Source organism: Mauremys reevesii, linkage group 9 (assembly GCF_016161935.1).
Source record: "Mauremys reevesii isolate NIE-2019 linkage group 9, ASM1616193v1, whole genome shotgun sequence".
Classification (NCBI taxonomy): Eukaryota; Metazoa; Chordata; order Testudines; family Geoemydidae; genus Mauremys; species Mauremys reevesii.
In genome coordinates, this window is record NC_052631.1 from 100554444 (window position 1) to 100566727 (window position 12284).

General features: G+C 40.3%; 1 protein-coding gene across 2 annotated transcripts in view; it reads right to left on the reverse strand.

The window, feature by feature from the left end:
- Positions 1-12284, reverse strand: part of WDR44 (WD repeat domain 44) — a 57171-nt gene that overhangs the window by 18780 nt on the left and 26107 nt on the right. For both annotated transcript variants that reach the window (XM_039488295.1, XM_039488294.1), the window contains exons 5-10: positions 9683-9765; positions 8415-8510; positions 6100-6236; positions 4715-4798; positions 3859-3965; positions 1840-1991 (exon numbers count right to left, since the gene is read on the reverse strand). In XM_039488295.1, coding sequence (XP_039344229.1) covers positions 1840-1991; positions 3859-3965; positions 4715-4798; positions 6100-6236; positions 8415-8510; positions 9683-9765 — 659 coding nt within the window. The remainder of the gene's footprint in view (positions 1-1839; positions 1992-3858; positions 3966-4714; positions 4799-6099; positions 6237-8414; positions 8511-9682; positions 9766-12284) is intronic.

Consider the following 12284-nt stretch of genomic DNA (forward strand, 5'->3'; position numbering starts at 1 on the left):
TACTGAAGTCCTCAGATCTTGATTTAAATACTTCAAGTTATAAAGAATCCACCACTTACTCTAGTTCAAATCAGCAAGTGATCCATTCCCCATGCTTCAGAGGAAGGCGAAAAATGCCCAAGATCTCTGCCAATCTGACCTAAGGGAAAATTTCTTCCCGACCCCAAATATGGTGATCAGTTTGACCCTGAGCATGTGGGTGAGACACCTGGAAAAGAATTCTCTATAGTAATTCAGAGCCCTCCCCATTTACTGTTCTATTTCCAGCTGTTGGACATATTTGCTAATAGCAGTCACGGATGGGCCATATGACACTGTAAGAAACCTCCTCATACCATCCCCTCCACAAAATTATCAAGCTCAGTCTTAAAACAAGTTAGGTTATTTGTCCCCACTACTCCTCTTGGAAGGCTGTTCCAGAACTTCATTCCTCTGATGGATAGAAACGTTTAATTTCGAACCTAAACTTACTGATGGTCAGTTTATAACCATTTGTCCTTGTGCCAACTCTGGCCCATAATTTAAATAACTTCTCCCTGCCTGGTGTTTATCCCTCTGATGTATTTAGAAAGCAATCCTATCTCCCCTCAGTCTTCATTTTGTTAGACTAAACAAACCAAGCTCCTCTAGTCTCCTCTCGTAAGGTAGGTTTCTCCATTCCTAGATCCTACTAGCCTTCTCTGCACCTGTTCCCAATCTATTCTGCCCTGCCACAGTCAAGATTTTCTCTTCTCTGCATTTGAATCAGGCAGCTTCCTCCTCCACGCTGCCTGGATGTCTGTCTACAGTGAGAAATCACTGAAAGCAGAGCAAGACAAGTTCCCTGCTCAGTTCTAGTGCCCAGGTCCAACCTTGGTCTGCAACAGCCCAGAGCTGCAATTATAGGGAAATTTCTGCTCAACCTTTGCCTGGAGCATGCCGAATATGGAGAACATCTTTGGGGAACTTAGCTGGGAAGCGCTTGCACATGTTGAATAGAGATTTGCTAACTGCAAGTTTTCAAAAGCTTGTAACTTGGCCAAATTTGGGCGGATTTTCACAGGGATGGCAAAAGGCACATCCCCAACAGAAAGGCCACCTCCCCATCCCAGCTGAATTTAAAGTCCCTGCTCCAAAACACAGGCGCCAAAGCTTCTCAAAATTAAAAATGGCCAAAATTTTAATATGGATAAAACATTTCCCTAGCTTTCTAGGAAACTGCCAACCATTTTGCCTGAAATTTTCTAAAGAAAAAGTCAGCATGATACAGACACCCAGCATAGAAAATTTCAGCTCAAACAGTTAAGGTTTGGCAAAGTTATAAGCTACTGAAAAAAACAGTCTTTAAAAGGGAAGAGTTGGGCAATCATTATGCTGTAACACACACACTTGAAGAACCAGGCCAATACCAGTGCATTGCAATGCCAGGTTGAAGACTTAATTCAGTGGCACTCAAATAGAACATTGATCTTAGGCATGAAGGCTCTCCAGCAAGGCTGGAAAGGGAGGAAGGGAGATTCTTGCCTTCCAGTTCCCACAAAAACACTCAAATCAAGAGTATGAGAAAGCAGCATGATACTTTAACTGAAGGAATGGCACTGCATTAGCTGCTGCATATACACGGCTACATCCTGCAAAAAGCTCCTGGGGAGTGGGGAGGTAGGAATGAATCCAGACAAATTTATTTGCAGAACCTCACCCACAGATAAGACAGAAGAAAGGAGTCTTAATGGCTCTGTCTCCCTACTCTTGTTTCATAATCTGAAGATACACTTGGATTTCACACTGACCACACTCGGCAAGCAGAAGTATTCTCTTAATTTACATCAAAGTGGAATTTGACATAAAAAATAAACTTACCATGTGTTCACCACTGAGATCCTGAACTACTTTTATTTGTTCAAAGTCATAAGGTCCCTTGAAGCCATGTGCTGCTTTGAATTTAACTGGCCTTGTATATGGCATTCCTTCATCATCACTTGAAGAGGGATCATCCTGGTCAGTATGGAACACTAAGCAGAACACAACACCACTGTGTACATTAGATAGCATTGATCCCAACAATATGCATTTCTCAATCATTTTTCTTGGAACAGAAGATTATTTTGGTTTTGAATTAATTGTGATTCTTTTAGTAATGAGTTCTGATGATCTTACAAACTGATTGAGGTTGTTACTGCATTAGTGTGTCTAAATCTAATCTGAACTGAAAGGAAGAACACTAATCATAAAATATCAGGGTTGGGAGGGACCTCAGGAGGTATCTAGTCCAACTCCCTGCTCAAAGCAGGGCCAATCCCTGGACAGATTTCTGCCCCAAACCCCTAAATAGCCCCCTCAAGGATTGAACTCACAACCCTGGGTGTAGCAGGCCAAAGCTCAAACCACTGAGCTATCCCTCCCCCCTCTGCTTACACTGCTGAAGACCCCCTTGATCAGAGTCCAATAACTCCTCGCTTAACGCTGCAGTTATATTCCTGAAAAATGCTACTTTCAGCGAAACCATGTTAAACTAATCCCATTTCCCCATAAGAACTAATGTAAAGAGTAGGGCAGGGGTCCCAAACGCGGTGCCTGTGGGCGGGCATCTAAATGTGCCTGCGTCCTGGCCAGCGGTCGAGCACCCGCCGAAATGCCGCCCAATTTCTGCGGCGACGCCTCATGATGACGCTGCTTGCCGCCGACAAGCGACATCATCGAGAGGCGTTGCCACCGAATTTCTGCGGCATTTCGGTGGCGACGCCTCTCAATGACGCCGCTTGACACTGACAAGCGACGTCATCGAGAGGCATCACTGCCAAAATGCCGCAGAAATTCGGCAGTATTTCGGCGGATGTTCGACCGCCACCACGGTCCTTCGTCTGGCGCCTGCCAGACGAAAAGGTTGGGGACCACTGGAGTAGGGGGTTAGGTTCCAAAGAAATTTTTTTCGCTAGACTATACACACACACACACACAATAAGTTTTAAACAATTTAATAACGTACACAGCAACGATTGTGAAGCTTGGTTGAGGTGGTGGAGTCAGAGGGTGGGATACTGATCTTATGATCTGCACACAAAGACTCACCCAACTTGGACTAGGATGGGGAGGGATGCTCTCTCTTAGAGGCAGATGTGCATGGGGATCTGTCCTTATGCCTGTGGTCATATTCCTTACTCTTGTGAGGGGGTTTCTTAGGCTTAACTGATTTGGCCTCTACTCGGGGTTGATGCTGCTCATGGTTTGAGGACACTTATAGATACTGAAAGTAGAGGACGATCATAGCGGACACAGAATTCCAACTCAGGCCATGTGGTGGTAAGAAGGAACTGGAGTGGCATCGGTCTACGCCGCCCTTTATGCCCACGGTTTGGAGCATGGGGAAACCAAAGAGCACTCCCTGCTACAAATCTCTAGTCTCGGGTGCATGCACACCCAGGTGTGGAATACACATGGGGACCAGGACTAGAAGAACCACCAAACATAATTCTTTATGTTTTTATTAAGTATATACATCGATTAAATGTCTTACAATTCCCTATATTTCCTGTACATCTATAGACTAGATTTTATGCTACACTTAAAATGGTTATTCAGCTCCCACCACCCTCTCCACAGCTTTTCCTGCAGTTTGTACTGTGTAAGTAACAGTAACACCATAAGGGAAGCAAACAAAACCATCCCTGAAGTATTCATCTGTCATGTCATACAGAGAACTGCAAGACAGACCTCAGTCTTGAGAACTCGCATTATGTTGAAGCTATTTGGTGGGAGCATAATTCATTTTTAATTTTCCCCTCAAAGGAAGATCTCAAATTCCCTTATACAGCTGGCTTTTGTCCCAAGGGATACACAACAAGACTCGGCTCTATTAGATAAGGATTCTATTTCACTGACCTTCATCTCGAACACTTTTAACTTTATTTACAGCACGTTCACCGTATTCTTCAGCAAGATGCTTTGCCCTCTTTACTGATTTGCCCAAGAACTTTTTCAGCTGAGTCCTTAAAAAGCAAGAATATTTGTTCACCACCCATGTCATGCAAAGAAAACCAATCACATAGTATTTGCCATCTGTGACCCAAAACCACTTTGGGTTTGAAATAAAGTGTTATTTCTTTCCATTTGTATTTTTACATTTTAATATAAGAACGGCCATACTAGGTCAAACCAATGGCCCAGCTAGCCCAGTATCCTGTCTTCCAACAGTGGCTGGTGTCCGATGCTTCAAAGGGAATGAACAGAACAAGGCAATTATCTAGCGATCCATCTTCCGTTGTCCAGTCCCAGCTTCTGGCAGTCACAAACTTAGGGACACCCCAAGCATGGGGTTGCATCCCTGACCATCTTGGCTGACAGTCACTGATGGACCTATCCTCCATGAACTTACCTAATTAGTTTTTGAACCCAGTTATACTTTTGACCTTCACAACATCCCCTGGCAATGAGTAACAGAGGTTGTCTGTGTGTTGTGTGAAGTAGTACTTCCTTTTGTTAGTTTTAAACCTGTTGGTTCAGCTTTTTTGCTCGTAAGCATCAGTAATTTAATTAGGGTAAAATATAGCTGCCTATTTTTAATATATAGTAGTCGGCATAACTGATTTCAGACCCTTGTTCTGAAATCATTCTTAAACACAAAGGGGAGATAAGTTGTGACCAGAGTGCAGATCACTACATAAAAACAAAACATTTGTACTTCTAAAGATACTGGTAGTTTACATAAAACATTAAAACAAGAGTCCTAAAGTCTTACGTTTTTTGTTTTAATCTTCCTCCATCAGAATCAGTTTGCTGTGTCTGCATTTTGTCTTCATCATCAGATTGTGCGGCATCATTGCTGTGAAATATATGTTTTATGCAAAATACCATATCAGCTCTTAACACAAATTAAAGTGCTAGCATCATTCTATTAAGCATTAAACCATATCTTCTGATTCCTACTTATATCACACATCTTGATGGACTTCTAAATCAAGAGCTATTAGTAAGTTCAACATCCTCCAATAACGTTCACCATCACATTCAGCAAGCAATAGTTTTAGTCAGCAGATCAAGGTACCTAGTGCATTGTATCAAGGCAAACTGCATACATCTCTCCCAGAGCGACCAACTCAAGCGACATGTTATCTATCACCTTCTGTACATTCAAGTATCCTGAAAGGCCACATTTTTCAAAACAGACGAGAAAATGTCTGAAGCAGACTAAATACATGAATTGGCTAACAAATTATTTGTATGTATAACAACTTGTTATTGTTTCATAACATGTTACGGATACTTCTGTTCCATCTTGCTACTTTGTTTCCAATTGTAAATATTAAGCAAATATGTATCTAAGAAAGCCAATACTGAAGGAAGAAAATGCAAAGCAAAACTTTGCACACAAGTTTATTTATGTGGCTGTCTGAACATTATTTTGTCCAATACTATACGTATTTATAAACAGTACAAATGTTCAAATTTGTCTGACATTTATGCTAAGGGCTTAGAGATCTCTGCATTAAAATATGACTTAACAGCATCAAGTATCTGCAATAGTCTACCATAAAGTCAATTGACAACAATCTCCAAACTTATTCAAGAACTCAAAAGAGAAATTATAAACCTGATTAATAGGATGGAGACTAAAATACTCAACTGTAATGGTGGCCGTAGATTTTCAAAGCATGAATTACCTCTTAAAATAAATTTATGGGAGAATAAATATTAACTACTTCATAGATTCCCATGATAGTGATACAATAAAATGCATTCAGTTCAGGTCAGAAGCGACAACATTACGCATATTTACTGCTGTTTGGTTTGGAGTTAGGGCTGATTTTCAGAGATGCTGAGCACCTGCAGATCTAGTCAGAGATTTATTGTCCAATAGTCAGTTATCCTAAAAATACAGTATTTCAATAGATATCCTCTGTTACCTAATTAAATAAGCTAATGTCAGAGAGAATTGGGTAACGGCATTCAAATTATACACACCACAAACAGATGGATGGGTTGAAACATACTTCCTTGCTTCCATTAAAAAAGGCTTTAAACAAAATAATGAGTACAGAAACAAAACAGGAATATTAGAGCAAGGGACAACAATATATCACAAGCTATCAGAGATGAACAGCTAAAAGCCATTTTCACTCATACCTGACATATTCCTTAGTTCTCCTCATGATATGTAACGTCAGGGGGTTAATGCCTGTTGGCAATTTTTCTTCTGCTAAGCTCAATGGTATTTCTTCACCTGTATCAAGGTTCTTTATCATTACACTCGCTAGAATTTCCTGCAGTAAAGAAAATATGAAGAATCTGACATTAATGAGGCTTCCTTAAGTCCTGAGACTTAAAACAATGATTTTAGAGGATTCTAAAGAAAAAAGGACACCTTATATACTGGAATATTTTGTATTTGTTTTTAGTGGGAAATTCTGCAGTACACGATATGCCTTACAATACTGCATTATAGGAACCATTTTTCATAAATTATCTTGATTTAGACATGTAGAATGCCCACGGTGCATTTTTTTAAAAAAGGACACAACTAACTGGATTATACGGGTAGAGTTATACATTTTAGATGTATACTTGGTGGGAGCATGTGAAGAGAAACATTCTCTATGACCTCTGCAGCACACAGACCTAACTTGTCTTCTGTTTTACAACATGCAAACTCAACTTTCTTCTATTTCTGAATTGATATTTGGTAACTGATACTGCCTTAATAGCCAACTGTACCACTCTACAATTAGGAAACTGGATAAGGGAGCAGATTGGATAAGATGCAGATTCCAAAATTCTGAAATCCTTCTCTTAAAACTTTACTTTAGGTTTATGTCTGAATGGAAAAGAGAGAAGAGACCATATTATCTGCCTACTGCCAACCTCTATTCACCAGGGGGTATTGTGGGCTAGAACAGTTGAGTCCAAGTCAGGGAAAGACAGGGACAGCTTTTGAAAGGCAGTTTAACCTACTGATGTCCTAGATGTGGTCTGCCATCCCATGATAGCAATGATTCAGTCCTGGGTTGGCTTATTCATGCCTCCATTCATTTTTTTAGTTTATTAATAAGCCTTCTGTTTCCTAATGACACTAGGAAGATGTTCATTTGATAAGAAAGGTTTTACTCCATCCTTTTTAGAAGCATGACAAGTTAAACGTGCTGGAATTCCCACTCATGATGCTACTTAGTTTGAGAATGGAGTGGGGTAAAGCAATCCAAGAAAGAATAATTTTAAAGACAGGTCCTCTATCGCTATTAGCCAGGATGGTCAGGGATGCAACCCCATGATCTGGGTGTCCCTAAACCTTGACTACCAGAAGCTGGGACTGGACAACAGGATGGATCTTTCAATATGTTGCCCTATTCTATTCATTTCCTCAGAAGCATTTGGCACCGGCCACTGTCAGAAGACAGGATACTGGGCTAGGTGGACCATTGATCTGACCCAATATGGACATTCTTATGCTCTTATGAAAGGAAACTAAAATTTTGCTGAAATAACTAGTACAAATTTAAGGTATGGAATGAAGCAAGAGATATAAGGGAAAAGCGTAAAGAACACACAAAGCCAACAGTGTTATTCCAACAACAAGACAGCTAGTGCCTATTTATGACGGGAGGGAATCCTATAATGTCAGAATGGACAAGAATACGCATAAGAATATAAGTCATAAGTAAGGCTAAGATTTTGTCCTCCTCCAGGTTCCAGCGACTCAAGGGGACAGCCTCCCGGGGTGGGGGTGCGGAGGGAAAGAATACCCTACAGTTCCCAGCCACCATGGTGACGGGCAACAAACAAAAATTCATGGAAGCCGTGCCCTGTCCGTGACTTTTGCTGCTGCAGCTCTATGGTTTCCCCTGCCACCATGGTGGCTGGGAACTGTAGGGTACTCTTCCCCTCCCCACTCCGGAGGCTGTCCCCTTGAGTTGCTGGAACCCTGAGGAGGGCCCCGGAGGATGCTGTCGCCGGAACCCTGCAGGGAGACCCTGAGGAGGCTTTTGCCTGTTGCTGGAACCCTGTTGGGGCCCTGCTGGCTTCCAGCTCCTGTCTCACAGCCCCAGGGGCTGAAGCAGAAAATGTCACGGAGGTCTCTGGAAGTCATGGATTCCGTGACATATGACTAAGGGTATGTTTAAGTATGACAGAAAATATTCTATCTTCTAATAAAATATGCAGCCAAACACTCTTGAAATTCCAGTATGCTCAGAGGCATTTAAACATGTTGTGAGCATTCACAGCCCTTGATTCACTTGAACTTCTAACTTGTGAAGAAAAATAGTGTTACCCTACACCGTTCCCTACCGCACCTTCCTTCCCCCCCCCCCCCCCCCCCATCTCATTATACCATGGTTCAACAGTGCATGAGCAGGGGTGATGAAACATGACTATTTTAACCCACCTCTCAAACTGCAAAGAAAAAGCACACACAAGAAAGAACTGGGTAGAAGTCCTAGTAATACCTCATCTGTGAGTTCTCTTCCAGAGTTAGATCTGGGTCTTTGCGGTCCAAGTAATTCATTTGGTATTGTTTGTCCATCAGCTGCTTTTCCATTTTCCTGCAGTTGTGTGTGTGCAGAGATATACAGATATATTAATATATGTATTTACTTCAAACATTCTTTAAGTACATTAGTTTCACTATAATTCCAGAAATACAAATTGGCAATTACATTACACTAGATTTCCAGAAAAATAGAGATATTAACCATTTTCCAACTGAAAAATGTACATTTGTTTATTAATAAAGTATTCTGAAATTAAACTCTGAATGAATAGCTATACAGATGGACTATCAAATACACAATACTTTAAACACCTAGGCCTGATATCTGCAAGTGCTGAGCACCTGCAGCTCCAACTGACTTCTGTTAAAGAGTTGTGAACGCTGAGAACTTGTGAAAGATTGGGTCCCAAGATCTAATAGCTTCCCTTGCCTTTGTCCCAACCAAAAGGTGATTGTGCTTATATTTAAGTGACTTTCCGATTATCTCATTTTCTCTTGCTCTGTCCTGTGGTGAAAGTTCAGAGTCAAACAAATCCCTGGGCAACTTCACTGGCTACAATGGAGTTAACCCTAAGGTGAATTTGGCCACAATAATTTCAGCTGCAAGTTTGTCAAAATCTACTGTATCAAATCAAACAAAAGGTGGATTGGGAGATAGAATAATATTATTCAGACAAAAAACACCTTCATTGGCAAGAGATGTACTAAGAAATACTGACAAAGTAACTGTATTTTCTATCGTAATAGGCTCTCCCCCTGACTAGTTGGGATGCAGGTAGGTGGGGTTAGCGAGAACCTGGAGAAGAAAGGGAAAGCATTTAAGTGAGCTGCTACTTGTAGTCATCTCTAGGAGACAGGCACTTGTGTGAGGCTCCATCTGCATTAAAGGACTGTCAATAATTTAAAAAAACATGCCGTCACTATTTTCATTCTCCTTTTGCTGCATTGTATTTTATGCAATATTAGCTACATGTATGTACACCTTTGATTTCTCCAAGTTTGTTATGATGTGAAATTGCCAATTTAAATAAACCCATTTGCTGCGATTTCTAAATACTTTATTAAGGTCGTCCAAAGATTTTAACTTCATTTGTACACTGAGGCAAGGAAAATCTTTTCATTTTGTCTGTTGTACACATATGTAGTGCCTAGCACAATGGGGCCCGGATACATGAATGTGATTCCAGATAGCCACAATGCAGAATAATATAACAGTTCACTAACCTGTGCAGTAACTATTTTATCTCCACTGGTTGCGCTTGCCAGATCCAAAGAAGGCTGAGAATCTTTGACCATGCAGTCTGTCACTGTATTCAAAGCAAAGACACCACCAATTGTTAAATTCTCTCTAGGAACTATAAAGCAACTGCAGGTTAGAAAAAGGTACACCATGATATTATTCTATGCCCTAGAATTTTTTTTATTTAATTGCAATACCAAATAGATGATATTTAGTCAAAGTTACATTAATAAACCACATTTTTCAAACTGAAATAAATACTATTAGTAATCTGTATTGCCAATTAGATTTCTTATGCACACAAATCCAACACAATTTAAGGGGATCATTTAAGCCTGAAAATAAGTTTTGCTACTAACCTCTACTCCATTCAGCAAGTGTTTATGTTACTGGTTTCCCCCCCACGCCCAGGGCCTGAGCAGCACTTGTTTTTGTTTACTTCTGTCTATTTATTAGCATGAAAATATAGATTATACACGCTTCAGCTGCAATTTACACAGCTCTGGGAAGCCGTCCATGTATACCAAGCTGCTGAACACACTATTCATTGTTCTGTTCCTTGTACAAGACTTTGTTAGGTAACTATTTCTACTGAGCAGTACAGGCAGCTCAGCCAGCCAGTGCAGATACTGTACTTTGGTGAAACAATAATATAGCAGCTTCTTTAAACACAGAATCCTAGGACTGGAAGGGACATCGAGAGGTCATTTAATCCAGACCCTTGCACTCATGGCAGGACTGAGTATTATCTAGACCATGCCTGACAGGTTTGTCTAACCTGCTCTTAAAAATCTCCCATGACAAAATCTCCCTTGGCAATTTAATCCAGTGCTTAACCACCTTGAGAGTTAGGAAATTCTTCCTCATGTCCAACCTAAACTGCCATTGCTACAATGTAGGCCCATTGCTTCTTGTCCTATCCTTAGAGGTAAAAAGAGAACAATTTTCTCTCCCTTTTCCTTGTAGGAACCTTTTATATACTTGAAAACTGTTATGTCCCCCCTTAGTCTCCAGACTAAACAAACCCAATTTTTTCAATCTTCTCTCATAGGTCATGTTTTCTAGACCTTTAATCATTTTTGTTGCTCTTCTCCAGACTTTCTCCAATTTGCCCACATCTTTCCTGAAATGTAGCACTCAGAACTGGATACAATACACCAGTTGAGGCCTAATCAGCATGGAGAAGAGCAGAAGAATTACTTCTCGTGTCTTGCTTACAACACCCCAGATCCCTTTCCTTCCTAGGCAGTCATTTCCCATTTTGTATGTGTGCAACTGATTGTTCCTTCCGAAGTGGAGTACTTTGCATTTTTCCTTATTGAATTCATCCTATTTACTTCAGGTTATTTCTCCAGTTTGTCCATATCATTTTGAATTTTAATCCTATCCTCCGAAGCACTTGCAACCCCTTCCAGCTTCATATCATCTGCAAACTTTATAAGTGTACTCTCTCTGCCATTATCTAAACCACTGAAGAAGATATTAAACAGAACCAGACCCAGAACTGATACAACCTAGTTGGATCTACTATAAGGTATTTCCCTAGTTTCTTTATGGGAAAGTCATGTGAGACAGTATGAAACTTTAGTAAAGTCAACATATACCATAGCTACTGTTTCCTGGCTATCCACAAGGCTTGTTATCCTATCAAAGAAAGCTATCAGATTGGTCTGACAAATCCATGCTGTTACTTATCACCTTATCTTCTAAGTGTTTGCAAATTGATTGCTTAATTATTTGCTCCATTATCTTTCTGGGCACTGAAGTTAAGCTGACTGGTCTGTAATTTCCCCTGGGTTGTCATTTTCCTTTTTATAGACTGGCACTATATTTGCCCTTTTCCAGTCCTCTGGAATCTGTCCCATCTTCCATGACTTTTCAAAGATAATCGCTAATGGCTCAGATACCTCCTCAGTCAGCTTCTTGAGTATACTAGGATGTATTTCATCAGGCCCTAGTGACTTGCAGACACTTAAGTAATTTTTAATTTGTTCTTTCCCTATGTTGGCCTCTGATCCTACCTCATTTTCACTGGCATTCACTAAGTTAAATATCCAATCACTAACAACCTTTTTGGTGAAGACCGAAACAAAAAACTCATCTCCCACTTCTGCAATTCCCACATTTTCTGTTGTTTTACCCCCTCATTGAATAACGGGCCAACCTTGTCCTGGGACTTCCTCTAGCTTCAAATGTATTTGTAGAATATTTTCTTGTTACTCTTTATGTCTCTAGCTAATTTAATCTTGTGTTATTTCCACTTTTTGCAAGACTTTTTTTGAGTTTCAGATCAATTGAAGAACTCCTGGTTAAGCCAGGGTGATCTCTTGCCATACTTCCCATCTATCCTACACAGTGGGATAGTTTGCTCTTATTGTGACTTTAATAATGTCTCTTTGAAAAACTGCCCACTCTCTAACTGTTTTTCCCCTATAGTAATCTCTGAAATGAAATATTTATTATAGAATATTTTACAGGTCATTTATAATTTTAGAACCAACAAAAACTGAAATAGTCTGTAATGATATAAAATGATATAGTAACAATATGACCCCACTAACTCCTTCTCTTTATCATCCAGTGGTT